Below are 27,399 nucleotides of genomic sequence, written 5' to 3'. Positions count from 1 at the left end.
GGTGGTGGGTGTTCCCAGTGTGTCCAAGTCGCCTCAATCTGGGGACCACCACTATGGTGGAAGGATGTGGCAGGTCGGGGGAGCTTGGCTCACAAGCCCTCAGTGCTTTCTCCTTGTAACTAGTGGCCGCTGGTTACCACTGTGCTGTCTGACTGGTTCAAGGTTATTGCTAGAGGTTCAGCAGCAATGGAGATGCTGGGGAAGGGCTGGCTTCTCAAGCAAGATGCTGCTTCTGCCACTTACCCTCCGCCAGGCCGTAGTTTGAGGGCTGCGGCCTGACTGCTTCACCGCTACTGCACTAGTTGGGGTGGCAGTGGATGCCAAACTGCCTCTGTGGACACTGTCCCTGTGTTCCCCCCGTTCCACCTCCCTTACTTGTTCAATGCTCCCACCTTCACATTTACCAAGGATCTCTCAGGTGTGTTTGCATGGTGAGCAGAGGAACCTTTATTGGATTATAGTTGTTCCACTAGTTGTAAATTTAAGGAGAAATACAAAAGAATCTTCTCATTCTACTGTGATACATAGTAGTATTTTAAGTATTAACAGTAATAGGAGGATCTCAAAACTAATATTTTAGAACTTCAAAGTACAGTTTGAGAGAAACATTAAAGTTTATTTTTATTTTTAACTTAAAAATGCGTTAACTTTATATACTATTAGAAAAGTATACCAATTGTTGCCTTGAATGACTTGATAGGTTTTCCTTGTTAAGACTAATCTTAAAAAGGTGATCAATAATGCCGTTTATTGTCAGCAAGTTACTGAATACTTAGTTTCAAGTGCATTGCTAAGTCATTTTTCTAATTTAGTTTAGTCCCAGTAACTATATAAATATGATTTCCATTTGTATTACTGAAGGAATACTAATCAGTAGTTTAATATTTTGAGATTCTACTAATTAATATCAAAGGAAGCCAATATGATTTACCTGTTTATTTTATAATCAGCGTGTTAAATAAACACACACAGTACTTTGTTCAAAATGGAATAGAACATTTGAACAGTAGAGGGTGCAATTGTACCTTTAGTTCTATATTTTCGCCCTTAGAAATTAGTATTTAATAGTTGAGAGAAAAATTCGAAGAATGTACTATTTGCTGAAACTATATACTATTTAGAAAGTGTATTTAAAATAAGATAGGCCATGTAAAGGAGAAGTATAAAATTTCACAATCATATAATCATATTTTTAACCTTTTTTTGTATTTTTAAAAAGTAACAAATTTAAATATCAAGTTGAATGCATTTAAAAAATATTTTTAACTGAAAAAAAAAGAAATATGTTTTCTATTTATAGAAAGGTATACATATCTCAATGAGATCTTTGTCTTTTGTGAAGCTTAATTACTATTAACTATATATGTCTTTTCCTCTTAGGAAATACTGCTTCTGTGAGGAAATGTATATTGATAATTGCTACATGAGGCTCCTGTTTTTAGGAGAAAAAGATATAAATAAGAACCACTAGAGATACGTGATGCAATGTCAAGAGAGTTTTTATATTCAAATAGCTATAAACACTCGGATTTTATTGAAGATCTAAAACTCTCAGGCAGTTGCAGATTAGAAACTTCAATTTCTGTTTAGCCCAGAAGCAGAATTACTTGATTGCAGTGTAAAAATTCATTTATAGAGACTTGTGGGGTTTATGTGTACAGAGTTTTGAATCTTTATCTCCAAATTTGACTCTCTTCCATAGATAGGGGTTTCTTTTCATTTTTTAATAGGAAACGTTTTGGCTTAAGTTTTTGTAAGTTTCACACAAGTTATCTTTATTATAAAAGTTATATTCAGGTAGAGTACATTTGTAGAACTTAGGAAAACTTCTAGCTAACTTTTTGAAATAAGAAACATATATCTGAGAAATATTTCTCTTTTTTTTTGCATTAATGAAGTATATACTCTGTCTTTGATTTAATTGAGCAACTATTTAACATTTAGATTATGGTTAACATCCAAAGGTTAGCACTTTGTGTTCTGTTGACTTAGTATTAAGCTTTTGGTTTTGTTTGAACAGGCTATTCTGATATTCCATAGAAAGAACAAGAGAAAGGAAAAGGATATCTACTTTAGGAATTAAACAATTGAATCGAAAGTACTTTTGGAGATATATTTGTTTGTTTTTTTGAAGGTTGTTTCAAACTGAACTTCCAAAGCTATTGTAAATGAGGCAATCAGGTAGGGCACAGATATTGGTTAACTATCACTGGTCTAACTTATCAGTACCTTATTTTAAAGAATCTGCTTTCAAAATAATATGCAATGACACGAATAGTTTTCAAAGAGAGGTAAGTATTAAGAAGGACTATTAAAAACAGGCCAACTCAGTGGATAGAGCATGGGCCTGTGAATGTACCTTGGTTGCAGGTTGCAGGCTCCTCCCAGCCTGGGCCCTGGTTGGAGCCTGTGCAGGAGGCAACCAATGGATGTGTTCCTCTCACATCGATGTTTCTCTCTGTCTTTCCCTCTCTCTTCCACTCTCTCTAAAAAGCAATAGAAAAATATCCTTGAGTGAGGATTAAAAAACCAACAAAACAAAACAACAACAACAAAAAACATAGGCCAACTCCAAAGAAAGCCGTCAGCTTTTTGAAGGAATAGTTAGAACTTGTGAAGAAACAAAAGAAATTGTACAACTGCTGTTTCTATAGATGCTGCCAGTGTTATATGAAAGAGCATTGAACCTTGAAGACAATATATTAGAAGCCTAAATGGAAGAAAGGCGCTGAGATTATGGCAAGCTGAAAGTTCATTAAAGGAATTGATTGTCTAGGTGTAATCTGAAAAGGTGTTATGAGTATCAAGAAATATTATTTCCTAGAAATATTTCAAGGTGACATATTGAAAACGCAGTTATCATGGATCTTAAACAGGCAACTATGTTTTTCAAACAGTGCTGTCTATGTCGTTTTTTATTCAGTAGAAGAAAAAATACATTTTTAAATGAACCTTGTGATATATGTGATTTATTATATACAGAAAGGACATGCAAGAATTACAGTGAGCTAAAACATCAATTTTCAGAAAAAGTCACCATACCATGTTTTTTTATGTCACCCTTTGTTTCATGTTACAGAGAAATTCATTACCTGTGTTTACTTTTAAGCTGTATCTAGCACATATTTCTGCCTAATTTTGGTCATAATATTTTAGTTTCAAAGGTTTTACCTAAAATGATTATTTTAAGTGGTTAGATCCACATTTGAACTACTTGTCTGAGGACAAGAGATATCACAAGTATATCCTAGCAAAACATAGAAAATCAGTGCTATTTAAAACCTGGTCAAACTTGCAGACTTCCTCACTGAGACCTGGGATATATGGTAGCAGCCCCTCAAGGGTAATCAGACTGAAGTTTCTGGGACTTATGAAGCATATATTTATGAATGACACCCAAGTAAGGGGTGTGCACCCTGAAGCCCATATCCATATTGCATCAAAGGATATTTAGTTCAGCTTGTTTGTTGGGTCTCTTGATGGAGAAGAAGGAGAAAGGGTCAATTTTTCTGTCTGTTTATTGATAGCAGTGTGTTGGGATACTAGTAAATATTTCTTGAATTCACTCATTTAGTCCTCCTTTCATTCATTCAATGAATTTAACAAATTATAGGGAGGGCCTATCTGTTCTAGGTATTGATGGACACAATGGACAGAGTTGCTTGTTTTCTTAGAGTTTACAGTCTAATGGATAAGAGCTACTTAGCAAATATTCTCATAAATAATATATAATTATAAATCATGATGTGCTGTTTTAATGAAAAATATTATTGGGATGATCAGAAGGATGATCAGAAGAAGTGATATTTGAGGGGAGCACTGAATAATGAGTTCATTGAGATAATGACTCAAAAGATGGAAGGATGGTGATGGGGAAGCGATGGGCTTGGTATTTGAATGTAGTAAAAGGGGTTAGGAGAGGGGTATTACAGGTAGAAAGAAAATCACCTTTGGAGAGGCTCTGAAATATGAAAATCAAATTGCTTGGTACCTGAAGATTTTAAAGGACTCAAAGGTCAGTGTAATATAATTAATCAATTGCTCTCCTGATTTCAGTCCCACTGTAATTTTCCCTTTAATATTTTTGTAACCTGAGCAGCAATCCTGTAACCGAGCTTAATTTTAAAGAGAGGAAATGTGATTAGTAGTCACATGGCTATGGTAGTCCTTCCTGTAAGCACCAAAGTTGTCATATGTTCATGGTTTGCTGCCATGTCGTTGGCTGTGGTTACAGGCTGGGTAAATTGTGGTTTTAAAGGGGAGATACTGTGGTTGGCAGTAATTTGGTGGGACCAGCACTATGTGTTCTTGTTCCTGAAACTGTTGTGTATGTAAATACTGATAAGGAATTTCAGAAATGGGGTAGGTGCTTGTAGTTTGTAATGAGTTGTTTTAAAATGATTAAATGTTATAAATACCCAGTTTCAACACTTTAAGTATCAGATGAAAGTCTACTTGTTTAAATCAACTGTAACTGTTTGCTAGGTATTTATTTTAGAGATTCATAATACATACTAGAAAAGAAAAAAGTGCCGAGAAAATAATGCCAAAAGGGTTTTGTTTTATTAAACGTTTCTTAGTGTCTGCCAAATACTTTTGACCATGGGACCCTTTTTGTTACACTAATCAGCATTTTAAGAAACTAGTGTTCTTTAGCTCACACTTTGATGAAATTCTGTGTCGTTTGGCTGAGAGCTCTCATTCAGTTACTGGGTTGCTGGCAAAGCTGTTTTTTGACCGCTGAGTTTGGCTGTTGTACCAGCCATAACCATATGTTTTTTTTCTTGGTCATTTGTCCTTTCTTCATCAATGATTCCAATTTCTCACAGTTGGATAGTTCATGATTCCAGATTATGAAAATGATGCATTGTGTTAATGTTGATATTTTGCTTTGTAGATATATTAGTTATTAAAAGAACATATACTTAGAATAGTAAAATACAAACTTATTTTGAGAAAATACTTATGTAGTAAAAATCTAAGTGTTTTTTAAACATATTTTGAAATAGAGCTTACTAATTTTTATTCACTCGCCAATTTTATTGAGTACTCCATTAGAAAATGTTAAATAAATAAAGTTACCTTTTGGCATATTCTAAAGTTTTTATACCTTAAAAATGCCAAATGGTCTTAGATAAATGGCATGAGTTTAGAGAATCAAACAAGTATCACCATTTGGATCCTGAGAGAGTTCTGTGTGAGATTTTGGGTGTTACCTTTTGGTTTCTATGAATTAGAGACAAATTTCCTCTTTCTTGGTTATGATTGTCGTTCATATTTTAAGGACTTTCACAACCTGTAATGCGAGGAAACTTGAGCTGCTGTATGTAAAGAGAGAAAAAGTGAGCAAGATGGTTTACTAGTACTCTACTTCCTCACTTAGATCTTGTCAGTGAGGTGTAATACAAAAGAGTTGGGATTCACTCATTTCACGGGCCCACTTTACTTTGACATTAATGTAGGTTTGTGGATTAGAAGCATGTGGTTTAAGTTTCATATGTATGGTCTATACAGGCCTTGTGCAAGCCTGTACTCGTGCATGCATACACACACATCCCACCCCCAAACCTCCATACCCTTCATATAGATCCCCATAGTAGTAACAACACTTCTGTATGGTTTGGATATAAAGATAGGCATAATAGAACTAATCAGACATTTCAAAGACATTTTAATATATTTTGGTCTCTGTAGCAAATTAAAGTGTTCTGCATTGGCTTTAACAATGATTAGTAAGAGATGTGCAGTCAGATTTTCATGTGAACCAAATCAGGCTTCTATGTACAGAAATACTGAAATGCCAAGTGAAAGAATAATATAGCTTTAATGTGCTGATAATTGGGAGACTTGGGTTCTAAATTCTCCTCTGCCTTGGTCTTTAGGTTTCCTTAAATTTGAAATTAGGATGTTAATTAGATCATTCTGTAGTCCATTCTGGCAAAATTTTGTGATATCCATTATGAATAAAGAATAAGGACACCTTTGCTTCCCCCCTCAACCCCTCAGGATATGGGAAAGGATAGAATATGAAACTATAGCAAATGTTGGTATTAGTTTTTTTATAATCTATTTTTGGGAGTGCCCATGAGAGTAGCACAAAATAAATAAAGCAATGGAGTGCATGTGAAAATGCTGTGACATTCGTTAGGTTTCTGTTCTATGACTGCTGAGAGAATGCAACTTGCTGTGTACTGACAGAAAGTCTGACCAGTGGAACTTGCAAAGTGAAAATAAGCAATTTTTGCAAAGTTCTCTATGTTTCTAACAGCAGCAGTTGCTTTTAATATCCCACAAATAAATGTTTTGTAAATTTCCCTGTCATTTTTTTCCACTGAAAATTGATATTAACATAGATGCTTTTCTAAGGAGCTAGATTATTAGAATTTTGGCTGTATTATAATCTGTGGAAAATTTAGATGAATTTTCCATTAACTCTGTTCTTTGAGTACAAATTTTCTTACGTAATACAGTGACTCAAGACAGACACTGAATAGTCTGCCTAATACCAAAAATGTGTAAAGGTCCCTCCTATTTTATATTTATTTATATGGAGCCTTAAAATCAAATTAGACTTGGTATATTGCTGTTTTTTTGCAACTTATTTATTATATAGGTGTTTGTATATATGTCTTTTAAGTTTAAATCTGAACCACTAATATTTAAAGTAGTCTTACCTACCAGATAAATGCCTATATTTTGAAAAAATAATTTTTCAATCAAATCTGGACAAGGAAGAAATTATTGGATTTTTTTCTAAAAATGTGTATTAGGCAAAGTGACTGATAATTTAACAGTTGGTTTCAAATGCACAGTGAATACATGCATCTCCTGGGCCCTAGCTTGAGGCTCTAGCGATTCTCCAAGGGTAATGCTTTCATAAACTTGAGGTATCATATATTGGCCCTAGAATAATATCCATTTGTTTTACCATCCCAGTGCTTCCTTTGGTTATCATTAGAGATGGATTTCCATCTCATGATTATTCTATGAAAGGCACAATATCAAGCGTTAATTCAATTGAAACTTAGGTGATATTTACTTGTCCATTAAGTTAATGAGCCTGGAGATCTCTGTGTATTTCCCTACTTAGCCTTTTTGCCTGCAACTTCCCCTCTCCTCCAAATCTCTGACATTCTCACAGTATAAATGTCTTCCCATATTTCTCTTGCCCAATTCATTCATTTTACTTACCAATAAAAATCCAATTTACTCAATATTCCATTTTATCGTTTCTTATATCCTCATTACCTTCCCACATTCCTAATTTTAGTAAGTTCCTAGCAAAATGTAGTTTTATTTTTTACTTTCAGTTTTGATTACAAAGCATGTAGGGGAAAAATGGTAAGTTCTGGAATCTGTTAAAAGCTATTTAATATAAAGGCAACAACAAAAATAATTGACTCCAGAGCTATTCTCCCATAAGCCACATGATATCAAATCCATTTTCCAAAGCAAAATTACTTTTGCAAATGTTTTTGAATATTTTGTGGGGGAAAATGATGCATTAACTTAGGAAATAATGTGCTTGATAACCAGAAGGTTCACTGAAATGGAACTGAGAAACTATAACTTATTAATCAGATTCAGAGATATTATGATGTTCATACTCATGTATATATTCACTGGGCTTAAAATGCAGTAAAATAACATTTTGTGGAAAAATCATTTTAAATTCCCTTTTATGCATTTAAAATTTTTCTATTCATGAAAAAAATACAGAAAACCTAATATTTTTCTTCTTAGAAATCTTTTATTTCTTCTGGTCTTTGGAAATGGGAAGCTTACTAACAGCACAAAGAAATGTTCTTTTTGTTAGCTAGTGCATGGATTTTTTTGGGGGGCACTAGTTTAGGCTGAGGCCCAGTGCTAACTTACCATCATTTGAAGCGGTGGACTATAAGAATTCATTTCAACGAATATTAGGCATGACACCAATTTGGTATTAAACGCTAAGCACATTAGCAATTACTGTACAATGCACTATTACTTTCCAAGTCTCTGCAGTAAGTTTTTCATCATTAATGGTTTATGTTTTTTTTTTTCTTCTTTTTATGCAGAACATATAATTCTCAGCAGTATGACTTCAAAACAGCCTAACCATTAGAACTTTTACTATATCCATTTAAACATGCATTCCAGGTGGCTGAATCTATCTATAAAACACAATCATAGAGTAATATAATTCTGTAAATGATAACCAGATAGGTGCGTGAAATGCTGTGCTTAATCCCTAGGAAGCCCATGTGTCTAAACTCCAGATTTCTATAACAATGAAACAAAGAGAGCCTTGAATTCTTTTCTGACTCATCAAACTGTAATTAAAATTCTGTTGTCAGATTTGTTCCCCTTTACAGTCCAAAGACAGTTTCTCTAGTGTATTATTAGGCTTTTGGAATAGGCTGATTGCTTTCCTAAAACATATTTACACAAACAAATGCATAAATGGATTTGTAATGTGCCTAAAATAATTGGTATTATTATTATTTATATTCCTTGGCTTTACTTTTCTATCGGTAACTTTGAAAGCATAATTTGAAAATATTTATAAAATAGGCTCAGCAGTCCTGAATTAATTAGGGTGACCAACTGTCCTGGTTTGTCCAGGACCAAGGGGTACCTAGGACTTCAGTTTTAAAACCAGGACAGTCCCAAGCAATTTTAGTATTAAAACCAGGACAACGTCAGGCTAATGGGTACAGATGATCATCCTAAAACAGGATGAAATGGTGCTGGAGTGAAGACAGTTTTAGGAAAAGGAACCTGTAAAACATCTTTTGCCTGTTCTCTCAGGATTTTCCAACTTTCTCCTCTTTGTACTTCCCTCGCCCACTCCACAGTCGACTAGTTAACGTTAAGAACATGCTTATCTCTCTGGATCCAGAGCCAAGGCAAGAGCAACAGTTGGAATTCCTGTAGAAGGCAATGCAGGGAGAGGGTAAGGGATTGAGCTCTGCATAAAATAGTCTGGATTCGAATCCAGGTTTTACCATTTGTTAGGTGGGTGATTTTTGTGCCTCTGTGTTCTCAAATATAAATGGAAATAATGATAATGTCCAGTTTGTAGGGTTGCATAAACAGTGCCTGCTATGCATTAAGAGTCCAAGGAAGCTAGTTATTTTTATTATGATCTTGGTTAGGATTGGTAATTTAGAGCAAGCTAGTATGTCTACCAGTAATAGTAACTTCCATATCTAGATCCTTAGGGGCACTGTTACTGCTACCAATTTTCTGTAAGGGGTGGCTTTCATGATCCAAAAAGCTTAGCTATGTTTTTTGTTTGTTTGTTTCTTGCAGTTCAAAATATGTACATGAAATGGCAGAAGACAATGTCAAACTTAGGACTATTCCAAGAAATATTCCATCAGTGGAAGGGGCAAACTGGATGATAAAATTATCACAGTTCTTTTGGGGCAAGTTATATTTTTAGTGAAGGATTGTAACTCCTTCAGATTTTATTTTTTAACAGCAAGTATCAGGATAAAGTTGCATTATTGAATACTTTATTGAAGGATTCTGAGATTTTAAGGAAGGCCTGATAATACTTATTCTCATTCATGAGACTTGGATGCAAAATTGAAGAGCATCAGCATGCTACAATTTGATCTGGCTACTGGTAGAGCTTTGCTTCTATTACAGTTATGACAAAGAGAGACTGCTGAAAAGTTGGTTGTGAGTTGACCAGGGAAAGCTAGAGTATGAACTCAGTTTCTTCAAAATTGCATTGTTCTCTGTTTTAACATCTAACATCAAGACGTCATCCCAGGTGGGCAGTGGGAGAGTCAGTATATGTCATTCAACTCCAGTTTATTCCAGATTTGCGGCAGCCATTTCTAAATGAGCAGAAAGTAGACTTGTATCTGATCTTTGATATTAAATTTTAACCAATTAAATTTACTATAAGACACATAGGAAGACTAGTCTGTTGAAATTTAACTGCAGGACCTTGATTTTTCACATAAAATTCATTCTTAGTACTTACCAAGTATAACACAAAAGGTGGTTAAGAAAATGTTGGAATCAGTCAAAAGTTTGAGCTGGAAATCAGGTCCCTAAAGCCCTAAACAACCAGTCAAGAACATCATTGAAAAACTTTATTAAAATATTTATTTTGAGTTTAAGAACAGAAGGGAATAGCCTAGAATTTTTTCATAATATAGGCTAATACAACCAAATATATTCTTATACCTTGAACATCTTTTAAAGTATGTCAATTGTAATAGTCATTTCTTCTTGGCTGTTTACTTTCTTTGCATTTATTACAACCGATTTCTGAGTTTCAATATGGGATTCATCATGGAATATGTTTTGTATCACAAGACTTCCATTTAAAATGAAAATGCCACATGAATATATCATATGGTTGTATGTAGATATGATAGTTTAAATAGTGAAATAAATTATGTCACTTAGTGTAAGAAAACAACCCTCACTTTTGTTCAAAGATACCTGAATGTTTTTTGGTTGAAGTGCAATTTTAATTTTGATGGAAAAATGCTTTTCTTTCTATTTTCATTTGTACATGTAGACAGACTTTCTAGGCAGACTTTCTACTTTGTACTGCCCAAATACATTAAGTAACCCCCTTTAAGCCTCAAATGAACCTTAAAATATAACCCTGCTTAGTAGTTAACTAATGATGTTACTTATACAATGTTTCTGATATATTTTTAGACATAAACTCTTGGCCACCTGGACCCCTATAATAAATAGATTGATAGGAAAAAGTTTTAAGCATTTTCCCATGGAATCAAAGAATTCCCATAGGTTAGAAAGATAAGAACTTGGCCTTTTGCCTGGGAAAGACAATATCACAGAAGTTTTTTTAGAATAGTGTCAGCTATGCAAAGCTATAGTACTTCTGCTTGGTTTAGTTTTAATTAAGACAACAATGAAATTCAGAACTATTATTTCCTGCTCTCAGTATTTGTAAGTTATTCATGTTTTGTGCATTACAAATGAAATGTTTTGGGGATGATCCATTTACACATTCATGTGGGAAAGCAGAAAACCTGTCTATGACATCTGTACTAAGAGAATTAGATCATAATCTGTGTGGAAGAATGTTTAGGGTTATATATCCTTTGTCATTTACACCTATTTAAATCACTTTAAATCAAAAAGCTTACTAACTTGCTGTTGGCTTACCCCTTTCTTCCTTCTTCTTTTCTTAGCTCAGATAGAAAAGGTTGTGCATTTAAAAGTAAAAGTCAGCAATTTTTTTTATTTTTTGAGACTAATATATCTGTCCTTGGCATATAGTTCTAGATTATAATTCAGTTTTAAACTATTATCTATCTACTTTGTTTTAGTGTTCAGGAATGGCCAAATATAGCATTGATGTTTATATCATTCAGTGCCCAAGAATAATTCGAGAGCTACCAATAAAGATGTTATAAAATTGGATGAGTTGGTGAAGATTTAGATAAATATTATAAATTTAGGTAAGCATTAAGTAAATGTTTGGCGATTCTAAACATCATGTGTTTCAATGATGTCAGACTTACCCTTGAACAGAAAGGATGCTACTTAATTGTCATCACTTCAGGAAATAATCTAGTGTGCAGGAATAGGGGTGAGGGTGGGTAGAGGTGGAGTGGTATGGCCCGCCTTCTCTTTAGGATCTTCTCTCTTTTTCAAAGTTTGTGCCTTGCTATTCAAGTGGAAGGACACAGACCTAACAGCTTAGTTGTCAGGGAAATAATATTTTTAAAGGTATGGTTCCATTTTAGGATGAACTTTTTGGAGATCAGCAATGATTTTTCCCATGCTCCCTATACCTCCCCCCTCCCCCCCCTAAAAATAGTTCATTAACCTGAGTTTGGAAAAGGTGGAAAGGGGAGGAATTAGCAGGAGCAGGCAGAGTGGGAATGCTTGGCGGCGGGGGTGGGGGGTGGGGGTGGGGGTGGGGCGGGGGCGGTCCAGAAGCCTCCTCCCGCTGCTTCCCTTCCCCAAAGACACCTGGATGTTAGGGGGAATCCCTCCCAGGCACAGAGTGGCTCTACCTCCTGAGAGGCAAGCTTCTTTTCCAGCCACCTGTGTGCTGCGCTCCGGGTGGGAAAGGTGGCTTGGGAGTAGGGAGAGTTCAGACACATGACTCGGGAGCCTTTCCTGGTGAGGCTGGTGGTCAAAATACCTCCAGAACTCTGAGCTTTTAAGATGCAGAGTATGCTTTGCTCTCCCACGTTTCCAGGATCGTAGTCCCTTGTCCTCAAGACTAGTCTGCTCTGGAGCCAGCTGTCACCTTCCCAGTTTGCCTGGGGTCCTTGCTGTCTCTCCCCTCCCCACCCCCGAAGTGGTGCTCCCGCCTTGCTCCGCCCGCACATCCCCTGGTGCGCCCCGCAGGGTTATCAGGCTCCGCACACGCACCACTGGCTTCCTCTGGCTCTCGGCGCGAGTGACCGGGGCAGACCAACCGCTGCCTGGGAGCCTCATCCACGTCCCCTTCTCCTGCTCCCTTACCGCCGCGCAGCTGCTCTTCGGACCCCCTGCAGCGCCCACCGCGTGTCAGGCTTCCTCCCGGGTTGGACCTGCTGTTTTGCTCATCCCCACACTCAGCCTCTCCATCAGCCCCGAGAAGTGGAATCTGCACTGAAACTCTCGGTGGCTGGAGCCCGCGGACTGGGCATGCTCAGAAGCCAGGGCTGGCTTTGGTCTCAAGTAGGAAGCTTTTGCACTCGGGAGGCAGCGGCGACTTTAGGGAAAGTTGATCGGAGAGGGGAGGAAGCCCCGAGACGCGGAGCAGCGTGGGGAAGGAGCCCCCGGCAGCCGGGAGGAGCATGGGCACCCTGCGGGATCTACAGTACGCGCTCCAGGAGAAGATCGAGGAGCTCAGGCAGCGGGATGCTCTCATCGACGAGCTGGAGCTGGAGTTGGATCAGAAGGACGAACTGATCCAGAAGCTGCAGAACGAGCTGGACAAGTACCGCTCGGTGATCCGGCCGGCCACCCAGCAGGCGCAGAAGCAGAGCGCCAGCACCTTGCAGGGCGAGCCGCGCACCAAGCGACAGGCTATCTCCGCCGAGCCCACCGCTTTCGACATCCAGGATCTCAGCCATGTGACCCTGCCCTTCTACCCCAAGAGCCCACAGTAAGCAGGGGTTACGCGCAGGGGCCAGGGGGCATCCTGTGGGTGGGAGCTGCGGGGTCTCTGTATTGTCTCTGTGGGCCCCCGCCCCTCCCGCTTGCTATGTCTGTCCTCATCCTCAGAAATGTTTCCTTTACTTGCGGGGCTGTGCACGTTTCTAGAGCCAGACTCAGCACCTAGGCTGCCTTCCCGTCTTTGTCGGATGCCAAGCTATTTTTTAAAATATGTGCATTCATATATGCCACCTACTGTACAGAGAGTTTGAATGCGCCCCAGGTGTGTGTCTGGCTGTGTGTATGTGCGTGAGTGTGAGAAGCGGAAGAAAAACCCCGTCTCCCAAATGCCTTGGCAAAGCTGCCCAGCCGGAAAATCCTAAATGCAGGCTCATCAGACTTGAAATGAAATGCGTGTGATATCATCCTTACTTTCTATGCTTTTGTGGCTCTCCCGGGTTTCTCTACATGCTGGCCCTTCACGCTGGTACCCTTCTAACCTGATGCTCTGTCATCATCAAAGTGTCAAAAATAAGCAAACGCGCATATCTAAGGGAAGATTTTTTTTTTATTTCCTCAATTGGATGACATTTGCAATCCACACATGGAAGCCTAGTCTGTTGATGTCTTAAAAATCTTTTCATAACATCTGAGGGGGAATATTGCTTGTTTTCCTTCAGGAATTTGCATACTGTTCCGAATGGGGCACCTCCTCCCAAGAGGGTTGCATGTTTCCAGGGTCAAAAATAGAGAAGTACTCTACCTTTATTGAAATGGGAGACACATTGTTTGCCTTACTCCCGGCTTCTGATGCAACTGATCCTGTACTGTTCCAGCATTTTAGGGAACTATGTGGTTCTGATGTCAGTAGGCTTCACAACTTGGGTGGAAAGATTGAATGAAACTTGTTCTACACCACTTAACTCTGGAGTTCTTATGGAGAGTAAAGTGACAAGAACTTAGATTAATAGGGAATGAGCACCCGAAGGAAAATTATTTTTAATTAATAGATATGATAATTGATAAAGTAAAAGATTTTGATGCTCTATTCCTAACTACATCACGTTGGCTAGATGACGTGTTACGTAATAATACAAGGTCCCTTGGAATCCTTCACTCCATAAACACAAGGGACTGAGGAGAAAGAGTAAATACTTGATTATCTCCATGTGTATTTGCTGTGTTGGAGGGAGCTTGGGAATATGTACTGATTATACTTTTGAAAACTTAGAGTCATACCTGTACTTGTTGGTTCCCATAGAGCATGTGCTATTTCTCATGCAGGCTGAGCTTAATGAGGAGATTTTATTCCGAGAGAGTGAGGAAGAGACAGTAAGGATAAACGCTTCTGAGCTTCTGCCTTCACCAAGTTGCCCTAATAGTTTGTTAGACTTAGATCTGCCTTAGAAACCTGCGTGGTAAATTAATTTGCAGTCCTGTTATGCTTGCCTGTTTTAGCTAACCAGGTACATGGCCATCGCTCCTGGGCCAAGTTTTGCATAATGAAAAAATAACTCAAAGGCAGCTCTCTGCATCTTTAAGCATTCTGTAGGCTCTCATTTTAGTATTTGCAGGACTTTGGAGTAATACAGAGCAAAGTCCACTTTTATAAAAAGACCAGTTTAATAGGGTTTATAATGAAGCATGATAAATCTAGCTGATAACTGCAGTAAAATGTATCAGACAAGTTCCAAAGGAATCTAGGCAGTAAGGAATGAGCTGAAGTTTTAGAAACCTTTTAGTGCTTGACATGGAGAACAACTAGATTTTTTTTTAAAGCCCGTCGTGGAAAATGAAATGAGTGTGGCAAATAATTCTATTATAATAAACATTTTATCTGTGGAACAATGCTGTGCATTCTGATATTTAATAACTTGTGCTTTAAAGAAGTCAGCCACTAAGACATCACCATGATGATTTTGGTGATTCTGAAGGATTATATTGAAGAAAATGATAGCATGTCTTCCAAGCTTAAATAATTTTGGAAAAACATCTGTTCTTTTTTCACACTTACATAAAACGAGAACAAAATTGACTTAAATGGTAGAGTGTACCTCTCAAGAGAAAGAGAAGTATATTGTATGCAAAATGGTTATTATCATGTCATTGGAATGACTGTGCAAGATAGCTCCACAAAGAATTAGGAAAACTCAACAAACTGAAGATGTGTTTGAATTTCAACTTATTCTACCATAAATAATTTGATTACACAGACTTACTGTTAACAAGTGTTTGTCTTTATATTTCATCTTTGGTGAAACTTAAATTTAGTCCTCTTTCTTAAACTTACACACAGGTTATCATGAGTTCCAGTTAAAATGAAACCATTTAAATAACATAAAACTGACTTTAACTCATGTTCATGTTAGTTTTCTATTTTCTCTCCATTACACGTAGGTAACTGTTTTGCTCAGTTATTTGATGAATGAAAATATGTTCCTGTTTACCTTATGCTTATTGAGGTTGCCTTCTGAGGATAGTTTTTAAAACTTCGGTTTTTTAGTGATTTTTGATCATTTAAAAATAATGTAAAATAAAAATTAATTCATTCACTTAGATTGTCTTAACTTTTTTGGTTTGAAAGTTTCCCCATTAAAATGAGAATTGGAGGAGAGGCTTGGTCAGATTCCAACAGAAGCCAGGGCCCTCCTGCTGCCTCTGTGAGGTGGGGAGAGTGTTTTTGTTTCTCTTTCACATGTGTATAGAACAGCCCTTAAGCCCTTTTTGTGTTATGACTGTGACACAAAAAACTGAGGTAGCAAATTGGAATCTGTATTCCACTGCTACCAAATAATGACTTGAGAATGTAAAACTATTAGTGTATATATTTTGAAATAAATTGAGCAAATAAACTCTTACAAATGAGAAAAATATTCATTTTATGAGATCAGCCTGTTGGAGATATATATACTGAGTGGCCGGATTATTATCTCTGAACGCATAATAATCTGGCCTCTCTTCTCTCTCTCTCTCTCTCTCTTTCTCTCTCTCTCCATATATATATATATATATATTAGAGGCCCGGTGCATGAGTTTGTGCATGGGTGGGGTCTGGCCAGCCTGGCCAGGGGGAGGGGACATGGGCAGTTGGCTAGCCTGCCTGCTGGTCGAACTCCTGGTTGAGGGGACAATTTGCATATTAACCTTACATTATATAGGATATACACTGAGTGGCCAGATTATTATTCATTCAGAGATCATAATAATCTGGCCACTCAGTGTGTATATATATATATATATATATATTCTTATGGACTTTTAAAGTAATTTTATTTCATTCCTGAAAATTAACTCCATAATAGGTTAGCACGTTCAGTATCTTCTATTATGATCTAAACCCTTTACCTATGGTAAATATTCTTAAATTCTTTCTGATTTTGCTGTCACAGGGTTCCATGTCATTTCAGTTGGTCTATATAAACTTGAGTTCCTATCACAAGTGGTTAGTATCTCTGTAGTCTTGTTAAGCTGTTGCTTTTCACCCCTGAGGTAGATGCATTTCAGAGAATGATGACATTTTATTATATTTCACTTTTTGATTGTGAAGTACTTTGGAAGAGCTGAGGATATTAAGAAATATTTTCTTATTTTTAGAGAGGCATTCATTTTAAGAACTTATGTGAGCTTTTAAACCTTGACACTAGAACGTCTCAAGAGAAATGGAGTCTTTCTACAGGCGGTGTGTTAAATTTTGTAGGAAGTTGAGAGAATTTTAGCATTTTAGTGTAATCTTAGATGGCATAATATTAAAACAGATTCAAAGGTAGTGATTCAATTTCAAATGTGCCCTACAGCTCAGTTTAATACCTTTGTGGGATGTCTTTCATGTTCAAGCTGTCATCAGGCATTGGAGGTGAGAGATACATAGATCCTATCATCAAGGAGGTAACAAAGGGTTAATAATGCTGCACAAGTAAATATTCTGGAAAGTAGAGTAGGCGAGTCACAGAGGAGATACTCAAGACAAGCCGATATCAAGCCCATTTAATTTTATGGTTTCAGAAACTTTTGTTGAAATGGAAATATTTAAAGTAAATACATATTTGGAGGATGGCCATGATTTAGTGCTAATGGGATTAGAGGGGTGGGGATTGGCAGGGCCATCAGCAAAGGGATGGACAGCTAAAGAAAGCAGAGGGTACATCTGGGGAATAACAGCAACCAGTGGCTGTATCAGAACCTGATAGTGGGAATTGAAGAAAGCTAGTTTAGGCCTAGAGAATGAGCATATTGGTTTCTATTTTATGAAGTAGGTAAGAGGGCATTTTTGCTTGTTTTTAGAATAATCAAGACTTGTGTGTGTGTGTGTGTGTGTGTGTGTGTGTGTGTGTGTGTGTACACATTTTACTGGAGGACTACTTGTTACCCATTAGTAAAGCTCAGTCCTCTACCCCTGACCAGCACCATCCTGCAAATAGCCATAACTATTCCAGTGTGGTAAGGGCATTTCATTTAACCAATCAGCAGATGATTAAAGCCCTTAAGGAAACCCAGTTCCACTCTTAATAGAAAACAAGTTCGTTTACCCACTCACTTCAAACTGTTCCCACTGAAAAGAATCTAATTTTATCTTTAAAATACTCTAACTAGCATTGCAGATTCCTCACATACCTGGGCAAATGGGACAGGAGAACTGAACCTGAAGTTGGTTTCTGAAATTCATCTTCCTTGTTTTTGTGGAAGAGTTAAATTCCCACTTAACGTTATTCTAATAGATGTCCCTATTTGAGTTTTAGGTTGATGTTACAGTCTATGCAGTAAATGGGAAGCGGTGGAAAAGCTTTTATAAAAAATAGATGAGAACAGGTTGCTAGAACCCTACGCGGGTCATTGGAAGCACAGTCAAGTTGCGTGCCCCTCGGGGAGGGGCGGGGGCTTGTAATGAAAATACTGACAAGCCCTGAAAGAGTAGCTCCAGAGACTGCCTGAGAATACAAATGACCAGCTTCCCGGCCCTACTGAGCCACATTGCCAAGCTCCTGCTACTTGTTATTTCACTAAAGAGCTGGGTTTGGATTCCTAATGGGAAAGGGGAGAAGTAGGCAGATGATGTTTCTATTGTTGCTGTTTGCAGGTTATAAGGCATATGGAAACATTTTTTTCCCCCTGTCTGCCTAGCAATGGAGGGTCTCCATGGTATCCTAGCAACCAGTTGGAACACTGGGCTGCTGCTCTTTCTGCCATAGGTACTGCTGCCCATCCCAGGGAGCCAGACCTGCTGCCTGCATTCAGACCCTCCGACTTGAACCTTCCACGCTCTGAGAACACAAGACAATGTGGTACATAAGCACATGCTGCAGGCAGCATTTACCAGTATGCTCAACAGCTTATTATGCAGTCACATCTGTGGCATTTTGAATCCTAATCTGAATGGTTGAGCTGGCGCTGTGGGCCACCCCTTCCCTGACAGCACGTCTCGACTTCCTCGCACCCAGCCTTCTGACACCCCTTCTTCTTTCCTCTCACCATTTTCTGTAATGACTGCATTCCTCTGCATCTCCTTAAAATTTGTTTTCTGAGAAGTACGGGCAGCGTGTTTGAACTCTCTAAGTATAACTTTGTTTGTAAGAGCCGAGGAATGTTCTCCCTCCAAAACCGTCATGTAAATGTGAACAATAGCACAAGAACTGTAACTACACAAAACAGACGTTCAACAAAAGGTGGGGCTAATAGTATACTTCCACAAGTGCCTTGTTTCTGAATGGCTTTTATAATCATAGTCATTTCTATGAAAGAGGCAGGAGGGTAGAGTGGGAAGAAGAGATGTGTGTGTGTGTGTTGGGGTGGGTGGGGGGAGAGGTGGGCAGGAAAGTATAAAGCAAGATGAGCATTGTTAAAGCTATGCTATATTTGCAAATACGTTGGGAAGGAGTAATGGGCATTATGGGTGAATAAGACTGGCACGGAATTTGCAAGTTGAATAGTACTTTGTGGACGAAGAGAGGAGACACCCAAACTGGAGTATATGGAGGGCTTGCCTCCTCTGAGTGTGGGAGCTATACTGGGATTTTGGCAGAAAACCATTAAGATATTTCCCTTTAGGCCAATGCTTGATTTGAATGAATGTATTGTTCCTCTCAAACATCCTATGGGCTGATACCAGGAAGGCTTGGTGGTTCACGAGCAGTCCACAGGGCAGAAAAGGAATGAGGAGAGCAAGTCAGCACATCCCTGTTTCTGAAGGAATGGGTCAGAATGGCACTGCCCTTCATCATCATAATGGCTAACATTTATTGAGCACTTACTGTGTGCCAGGTACTGCTCCCTGTGCTGTCCATAGATTGTAGTTTTTATCAAACGACCCTATGAGGAAGACTCCAGCGTATCCCATTCCACAGCACTGAGGTACAGGCCACTGAAGCTCAGAGAAGCCAAGTAAGTTGCCCAAGGTCACACACTTTGTAAGAGGCTGAATCTGAATTTGAGCTCCAGAGCTGTTCTCCTGAGCCATTAGGTTCTCCTGTGTCCCAAAGGAGTGTGAGGATTAGGCAATTGCAGGAAAATCCAATGAATCACCTATAGGCTGTTCTCAGGGGAGTGTGTCTGTTCACCAGTAATTAAATGGGAAGGGAAGTACTTAGGGAGAAGTGGAAAGAATAAGATAGGTCAGTGGTTTCCAAACTTTGCTGCAATTAGAATCACCTGGGGACCCTTTAAAAAATCCAATGCCTAGGTTTTACCCCAAGCCAATTAAAATGAGAATATCTGGGTGGTGGAAGCCAGCCATCAGTATTTTTTAAAGATTCCTCAGGTAACTTCAGTGTGCAGCTAAATTTGGGAGCCACTCTGAGAAGAAGACAACAGGGTGTGTGTGTGTGTGTGTGTGTGTGTGTGTGTGTGTGTGTGTGTTATTAAACAAAGGCAAGGATAAACTTTCCACTTAAAGAGTAGAATGTTTCTGTTGGCTAAAACTTTTCAGCACGAGGGGCTTGCCAAAGCAGATATTCCCCCTACAGTATAGGTGTGCACTATCTAGTAAATGTCTTATTGTTTATTTTTATTGGTTTCCCATCCTTGACTGCATATTAGAGTCTAGGTAGGTCTCTCCAGGAAATGTTAAAAAAAACACACATCTTTCCTGGGGTGCCACTTCCAGAGGTTCTATTTCATTGCTCTGGGGTGGACCTGAGGTGTAGGGATATTGTTTCAACTCCCAAGGTGACAGCAATATGCAGCCAGGATGGTGAACCTTTTCCACGGAGTATTCAACTTCCGTTGTTCTTGGCTATTTGAATTCCCATTCTTTGGAAAAGCACTTTCCTGGGTCCCTTTCTGCCAACCCAAATCCCTGCTTACAGGGGAGCCGGGCAGCTCCAATGCCCCTCCCCCCACAGCATCTGCCCCTTTCTTGATCTCTGGGGTTACCTGTGTGGGCCTGGAGCATGGTCATTGTCAGCAGCTCCTGTCAATGGAAGGATATTTCCTCTTTCCCGCCAGCCGGGAGTCCTGGCCACTGTTCAACTATGACACGTTAGGATCAGCCATCATCCCAAGTTTGTTTCCACTCTCACTGGGGCAGCTGCCTCGTTCGCCAGTAAGACAGTTTCCTTGGGCCCCTGATGCGTCTATGAAATTTTAAGTGTATGAAGGTGAGACAATGATGAGCCCCCCGGAAGAGCAGGACGGGGCTTGTAGTGCCTCTCCTTCTGGTATGTGATGTCGGTGCAGCCAGCTACAGTGTGTGTTGTTTTTTTTTTCCTCTTCAGATATTTTATCCTTTTAAGGCAAACAGCCTGAGATCAGGCTGAGGAGTACTTTCCAAGGAGGCTTCAGAGAAAGCAGAGCGAGCACATCAAGCTCTCAGCCTCTTTTCCGGCCGGGCCGGGTGGGTGTGAGTGCACAGATCTGGGCACTGCTGGCAGATGAGAGGTCTGAGATGACACCCACAGTCTCCGCTGGTCCCTCAGGAGGGCTCCCGGGGCGATGGGAACTGGACCCGCTGTGGTCACAACCTCCCTGCTGCCCCATTGCCAGCTCTTTGGACTCTTTCTTGCCCTCGTTCCCCTTACAGTGTTAAAAACTCCTCTCAAGGCGTTCCTAATGGTCGCCGATAGGAGCCTGTTTACATTTGTAATTTAATCATCATCTTCTCAGGTGAGGACCAGCCAATATAAGGCTTCATGTAAGCGATGCAAATAGCTGGTATAATTGCAAATACTCTGTGGCAGAAGTCATCTGAGAATGGAGTCAGTGAGGAGCTCTCTTGTCTCTTCCCCCCTCCTTCTAAAATATGAAAATGTATTCAGCTGACAGATAGCATGTTAGAGCAGAGTAGATGTAATAAGGCTGCCCAGAGGATTGGGGACATTAATTACGCAGGGAAGTTAATCATAAGGAAAGTAAACACTTTCATTATGAATCCAGCTTCATGTGGTGCACATGGTTATTGGACCTAAATGGGAAGGATAAGAGGAATTAGCAATAATAAGTAAACATGAACAAAAGCATGTGTTCACTTATAAGGCTTAGCCATTAGACAGTATTATGGGCGAGAGTTGGTATTGGGACAGTGTTTCTTAGAGTTGTTATAATCCAAGATATGAAAGGATGGGCATTTGCACAGAAAAAAAATCAGTGACAGCTTAGTGTCCACATATACTACTTTCAGCTGCATCAAATTTTTAAAAAATGTTAATTTTCTTTGCCACTCTAAAGATTATAAATGTTAACTAAACTTACCAGCCTTGCTTCAAGACAGATGTAATTTTATTGACTTCTGTATAGAGATTGAGTAACTTAAGTCCAGCAAAAGCAGAAGTAAATAGGTTAAATTATTAATATGTGCCAAAAGCAGATCTCCTAATGCTGTTGACTTTCAGATGTTCAGTTTTCTTACTTCTAGTCCATATCTGCTCTTTAGGGTTAGCTCTGAGTTTCTTTGAATGTGAAATAATGATAGTATCAGCCAGTCAGTTTAATTTGGTTAATTGTATTGAATGTCAATGATGACGAATGCACCTCAGCGAAGCAAAATGCTTTTGCTATTTTCTGAAACAATCGTAATATGGCAATATCAAGCTTTCTCCAGATTGAGACAAAGGAATAACGAGAGATTGTAAGGGAAAAACATCTCCTTTCTGGATACACTGTATATCATCTTAATGGTCCAGCTCTATCAATAAATTATGGTTTTCACGATGCTTCTAAATCTGGAGTGAGAGGAAAGATAAAAAGATTGTCATGATGAGAAAGAAAAAATTGGAATTCTGAATGTTGCCCCCCCTGGAGTTAATGTTACTGATGGATTGGAGTGTGGATCAGCCATTATCTACTGTGTCTGCAGGTGGCTGGCAAATACATTGTACAAACTAGCACACTTCCATCTTCATAAGACACACACTTTGCCTAAATGACTGGTGACTGAGTAATACATTTTATATTATGGTGAGGCAGAAAAGATGGCATTATATTAGACTTGTGCTGGTTTGACAGGATGTCACCATATCCTTTATAGAGGAATATTAAACATCTGAAAGTGACAGGTACCATTTTGCTAAGTTGTGATGGCAACTCAGGAGGTCAAGGGGGAAGAGAGAAAAAATGCATTGGAATAAACGTAGAGTGTCCACTGCATGCACTATCAGGAAGGAAACATTATTTGAATCATGTTCTTTATTCTGGGTCCTTGCTATTGTCTTATTTAGGAACTGTCTGAGGATACGATAGTTCAGAAAAGTAAGTTCACAGACACTCAGATATGTAAAAGTAGTTATTGGCTGGAGGATCCATTCAGAAAATCCCTCTTTATTTTGAGTAAATGGATTTTAATTAAAATAAGTTTTCGAGTTCTGAATTGTTAGAGGAAAACCTTTTCTTTCCTCTTCCCCAATAATGTATGGTACAGTGCAAAATGAAAGAACTGCTTAAAGTTTCTAGTCATTCATTTAATATTTACTTTTATAAAACTGTAGTGCTGCCGGCTGGCATGGCTCAGTGGTTGAGCATTGACCTATGAACCAAAGGTCATGGTTTGATTCCTGGTTAGTGCACATGCCCGGATTGTGGGCTCTATTCCCGGTGTGGGGAGTGCACGTGGCAGCTGATGGATGATTCTCCCTCTCCCTCTCCCTCTCCCTCTCCCTCTCCCTCTCCCTCTCCCTCTCCCTCTCCCTCTCCCTCTCCCTCTCCCTCTCCCTCTCCCTCTCCCTCTCCTTTCCACTCTAAAATCAATGAAAATATATTTTTTAAAACATGTAGTGCTGCCCTGGCTGATGTGGCTCAGTTGGTTGAGTTTGGTCCTGAGCAAGAGAAGATACTGGTTTGATTCCCAGTCAGGGCACATGCCTGGGTTTCAGGTTCAGTCCCCAGTAGGGGGCGTTTAGGAGGCAGTCAATCAATGTTTCTCTTTCCCTCTCGCTCCCTCTCTATCTCTTAAACCAATAAAGACATATATTTTAAAAAATGTAGTGCTGAACTCCATCATAGGTTTATATAAAAAATATTTCTTGTTATAGATCTGAAAAGCTTTAGAGTATTATGAAAGAAACTTGCAATGACTTTTTGTTTACTGTGGTAGCCTTGATCAAGAAATAGTTATTTTTCTTCAAAAAATCTCATTTCAGACTTTCTGTTGTTCTTCATAAAAGGAAAATATTACATGAAAATTTATAATCTGCCTGACTCTGCCTTCCAGATGTTTTATCATTACTTAGTATGGAGACCTACATTCTCTTGTTGAAAGAAAGAAACAAGAACTAAATGACTCCTTGTTCATGGCACACTGAATGGCATACAACTAAATGGATATTATTTTCAAATAGTCCTCATGAAAAGGAATGACAAATAAAATAAACCACTGTGAACAGAGCATCTTTGATTAACTTTTTGCCACCTCTTTGCATATTTCATGAATTCATCTGCCTTTGCCTTTTCTTTGCTCTGTGTAACACGTTAACTTATTCATACCCCTCTTTTTGAGTTTTGGTGGGAAATGCCTAGCCTAAAAGAAAAGTGTTTTTCTCTTTTGTTTTGGTTTGTTTTTTATAGAGAACTACTAAATGAGTACAGTCTATGGCCTTTGAAATAGTAATAATTAAATAAAAAACTCCCAGAAATAGAGAATATAGGACTTAGAAGAATTATATATGTGTGCTTGAGTGTTTTTTACGTGTTTGTGAATGATTATAGGAAATTATTTCAGAAAATTCTGACATTTGAAAGGTATCCTATTATTTCCAGTCAAAGTTACATTCCATCTATGATATAATCATGATTATTTTAAGTAATGTAGAGTTACCTTTCTGTACTCTCAGAAATGAAGAGATCAAAATAACTTCTACTGAAATATTTTGGTGAAGATACCCCTGCAAGATGTGCAGAGAGGTGACGAGTGTGTAACACATCCCCAGGACCTTCATTCTAACGTATAAAACAAAACACTGCTCGTCCCAGACATGGCCACCTCTCTCTAGTGATCCTTCCCCTCCCGTGACTTGTCTTGCTGCTTGGTACCACCACTGAAGCCCTGTGCCGTGTTAATCATTTGTCATCACAGAGCAGTGCTCCATCTTCTGGCTTCCTAAGGGCTACTGTCAGGGTGATGGATGGAAAATAACTCAAGTATACATTTATTTGTCTTGGCAAGAGTGACATGCTCTGCTGGATGAGCTTAGAGGTTATTAAATAATATCTAGGTGAACCCTTGATAGTGAGATTTTAAATCATCTATGGCAGGCATACCTTCCCTCTACCCCTGTTCCATTCTGACTTTCCTTGCTAGGTTTCAAAACTTCTTTTGGGAGTTCAGTCCATTTCTTTCTCATCATATAAGGGAAGAACGTAGTATTAAACATGTCTTTGCTCAAACTAGGCTCACTTTTTTTCTTTCTTTCTGGGCATAGAGAAGAATTTTCTCATCTTCACAGAAATCCTTTATAAAGGGAAGGCAGTAATTGTTAAGTTTTAGCCTTGCCTTTACTGGTCAGTTTAGTGATGTGCTTATGATGATAATGATATATATATATATAATCTTATTATATGCTGCATATGCTCTTATATAATTCTCCAAATCATCCCATTTTTTTCAGATGGAGGAGGAAATGAGGCACAGATAAATTAAACAGCTTGCCCAAAGTAAAACAGTGGGCTAAAGCCCTCAAACCCAGGACTGTGTAACCCCAGGGCCCATGCTTGTTCTCCACGTGCCATGTGGCTTGGCTGATTCTCCTAATTACGCTGTTGTTTTTAGCACAAGTCCTATTTTCCATTTTCTTTTACAACTTTATTTATATAGCTCTTTGGTACATTTTTTATGTACCCGCACTTTTATATACCATACCATTTACCCCTCTACCCAGGGTAGCCATGGGGGCATTCTCCTTTAGAGACTAGCACACCGGAGTATTGTGGTCGTTCTCCTGAAAATAATACTGTATTTCTGCTATATTCAAATTATTATCAAAGACAAATGCTCATGTCTACAACATTCTTTTTTTTTGCTGTATTATACTTGTAAGTTTTCCCCATCCTGTACTTCCATATTTTGTTTTATTGGCTTAATACTTTTAAATATATATATAATTAATTTTTTTACAGAGAGGAAGGGAGAGGGATAGAGAGTTAGAAACATCGCTGAGAGAGAAACATCAATCAGCTGCCTCCTGCACACCTCCTACTGGGGATGTGCCCGCAACCAAGGTACATGCCCTTGACCGGAATCGAACCTGGGACTCTTCAGTCTGCAGGCCGACGCTCTATCCACTGAGCCAAACCGGTTAAGGCTGGCTTACTACTTTTAATTAGCCTGTGCTTATCCCTATTGAATCAAATTTCCATTTAAAATCTGCTGCTTTGGAATATATGCTAAAAAGGACACTGCCTTTTCAGGGGTTCTTCCAACATGGAGTGGGCCCAGTAAACCTGGGCTGGAGTCATGTTTTTAGTTTTCAGTTTTCAGTATCTGACTTTATAGTACTGTGTATTTTCCTTCTTCATGTCCATCAAAGTTTAAATTTCTCTAAGTTAGTCATTATTTGGTCAACCTATACGTTCCCTCAAAGATGGTGAATGCCATGAAAACAAAGCCAGTATTCTTTTTCGCTCCATGTTGTATTCTGAGAGCCCAGAACAGGGCTGAGACACAGCCCTTAAATTTTTTTTGTCAAAGGAAGGATGAGATGAAGCCTTTTCATCTTTGCCCTTGGGTGCTTCATCTTTTCAATTAAAAGAGTTTTAAATGAGAAACTTCTATCACTGGACTCAGTAGAGCATGCTTGATTTGGCCAAAGAGTGCTTTACAAACTTTTGAACTTGAATGCCTTGGGCCATGATTGTGAGATTCCCTGAGTTCCTCAAGTTCCTCATAGCCCCTGACTCTTCCTGCTTTCTTATCAAGCTCCTGTTCTGTTTGTTTGACCTGCCTTCCCTCTGACTACATTTGAGTTTTTTTACAGGGAAATCTGGGATTACACAGTCTTGAAAAGTCCTTTTTAGTTTGAATAATCTCTGTTTCTATATTATCTTTCCAAGGAAGCATACTTGTCCTCTAACTTAAATAAATGTCTCAAGCTCTGCAACATAAAACCATGTAAACTGGAAGCGTAAATGGGTTGCTTGCTGAGAAATCCAAACATGGGATTAATGGAAATAGTTATAGAGACTCTTTCAAATTCTTAATTTCTTTTACAGATGCAGCCAGAAATTTCTCTAACAAAATCATGTCAGGCTGAAGATAATAGCTTGCTAATTTTGACTATGCAAAAACTCACATTGATCTTAATATTGTGAGATGATATAGAATCAAACTCATGATAAAATACAACTTCATTTGGTGCTTGCTTCAAGATTTAACCAAAATAAAATGGAAAATTTAAAGGCTAATTTTTGTTTGACATATTGTCTTTTAGCTTGTCAGGATAGAACCTGGGAATACCCAATCCTGGAAAACATTTTTTTTTTTCATGTGACCATGTGCTTCTGTGAATGTCTGAGGTTATTTTCCTAGAGGACTTGGTGCCAGTGCAACTGTATACCTGTAGTTAGCAAAACAGGGCCTGATAACAACTTATATTCATTAGCTAGAAAATGAATATATGTGTGATCTCATTTTTGCCTCGAAATATCTGAGTGTAAAAAGGAGAATGGATCATCTCCATTTTACAGAGGAGATAATTAAGGATCAAAGAGGTGGGGTAACACAACCTGAATTCAACAGCTCTTCTGTGATAACACTGTAAATACAATAGGTTATCAGATTCAATTTACCTTCTTTCCACACTTTATGCAGTGTCAATGCATTCATGTGATTGCCTTCATACTCCACTGAGTCCTGTGGTTCAGCCGTGCATTTATGGAAAATGCAAGCAAGAAGGCTCAGAACATTGT

General features: G+C 38.6%; 1 protein-coding gene across 2 annotated transcripts in view; it reads left to right on the top strand.

The window, feature by feature from the left end:
• The window catches only part of PRKG1 (protein kinase cGMP-dependent 1), a 1,114,160-nt gene that overhangs the window by 67,676 nt on the left and 1,019,085 nt on the right, over positions 1 to 27,399 (top strand). Inside the window, exon 1 of one of the 2 annotated variants that reach the window (XM_079792951.1) lies at positions 12,395 to 13,087. The exons of the other annotated variant lie outside the window; for it this stretch is intronic. Within the exon in view, the coding sequence (XP_079649077.1) occupies positions 12,777 to 13,087 (311 nt within the window). The 5' untranslated portion in view covers positions 12,395 to 12,776. Of the gene's footprint in view, positions 1 to 12,394; positions 13,088 to 27,399 lie in introns of those variants that run through there. 2 annotated transcript variants of the gene reach the window in all.

The sequence above is a fragment of the Cnephaeus nilssonii genome, assembly GCF_951640355.1.
Source record: "Cnephaeus nilssonii genome assembly, chromosome: 16".
Classification (NCBI taxonomy): domain Eukaryota; kingdom Metazoa; phylum Chordata; class Mammalia; order Chiroptera; family Vespertilionidae; genus Cnephaeus; species Cnephaeus nilssonii.
The sequence above is the reverse complement of the archived record's forward strand: the minus strand, read 5'-3'. Positions and strand labels throughout refer to the sequence as shown.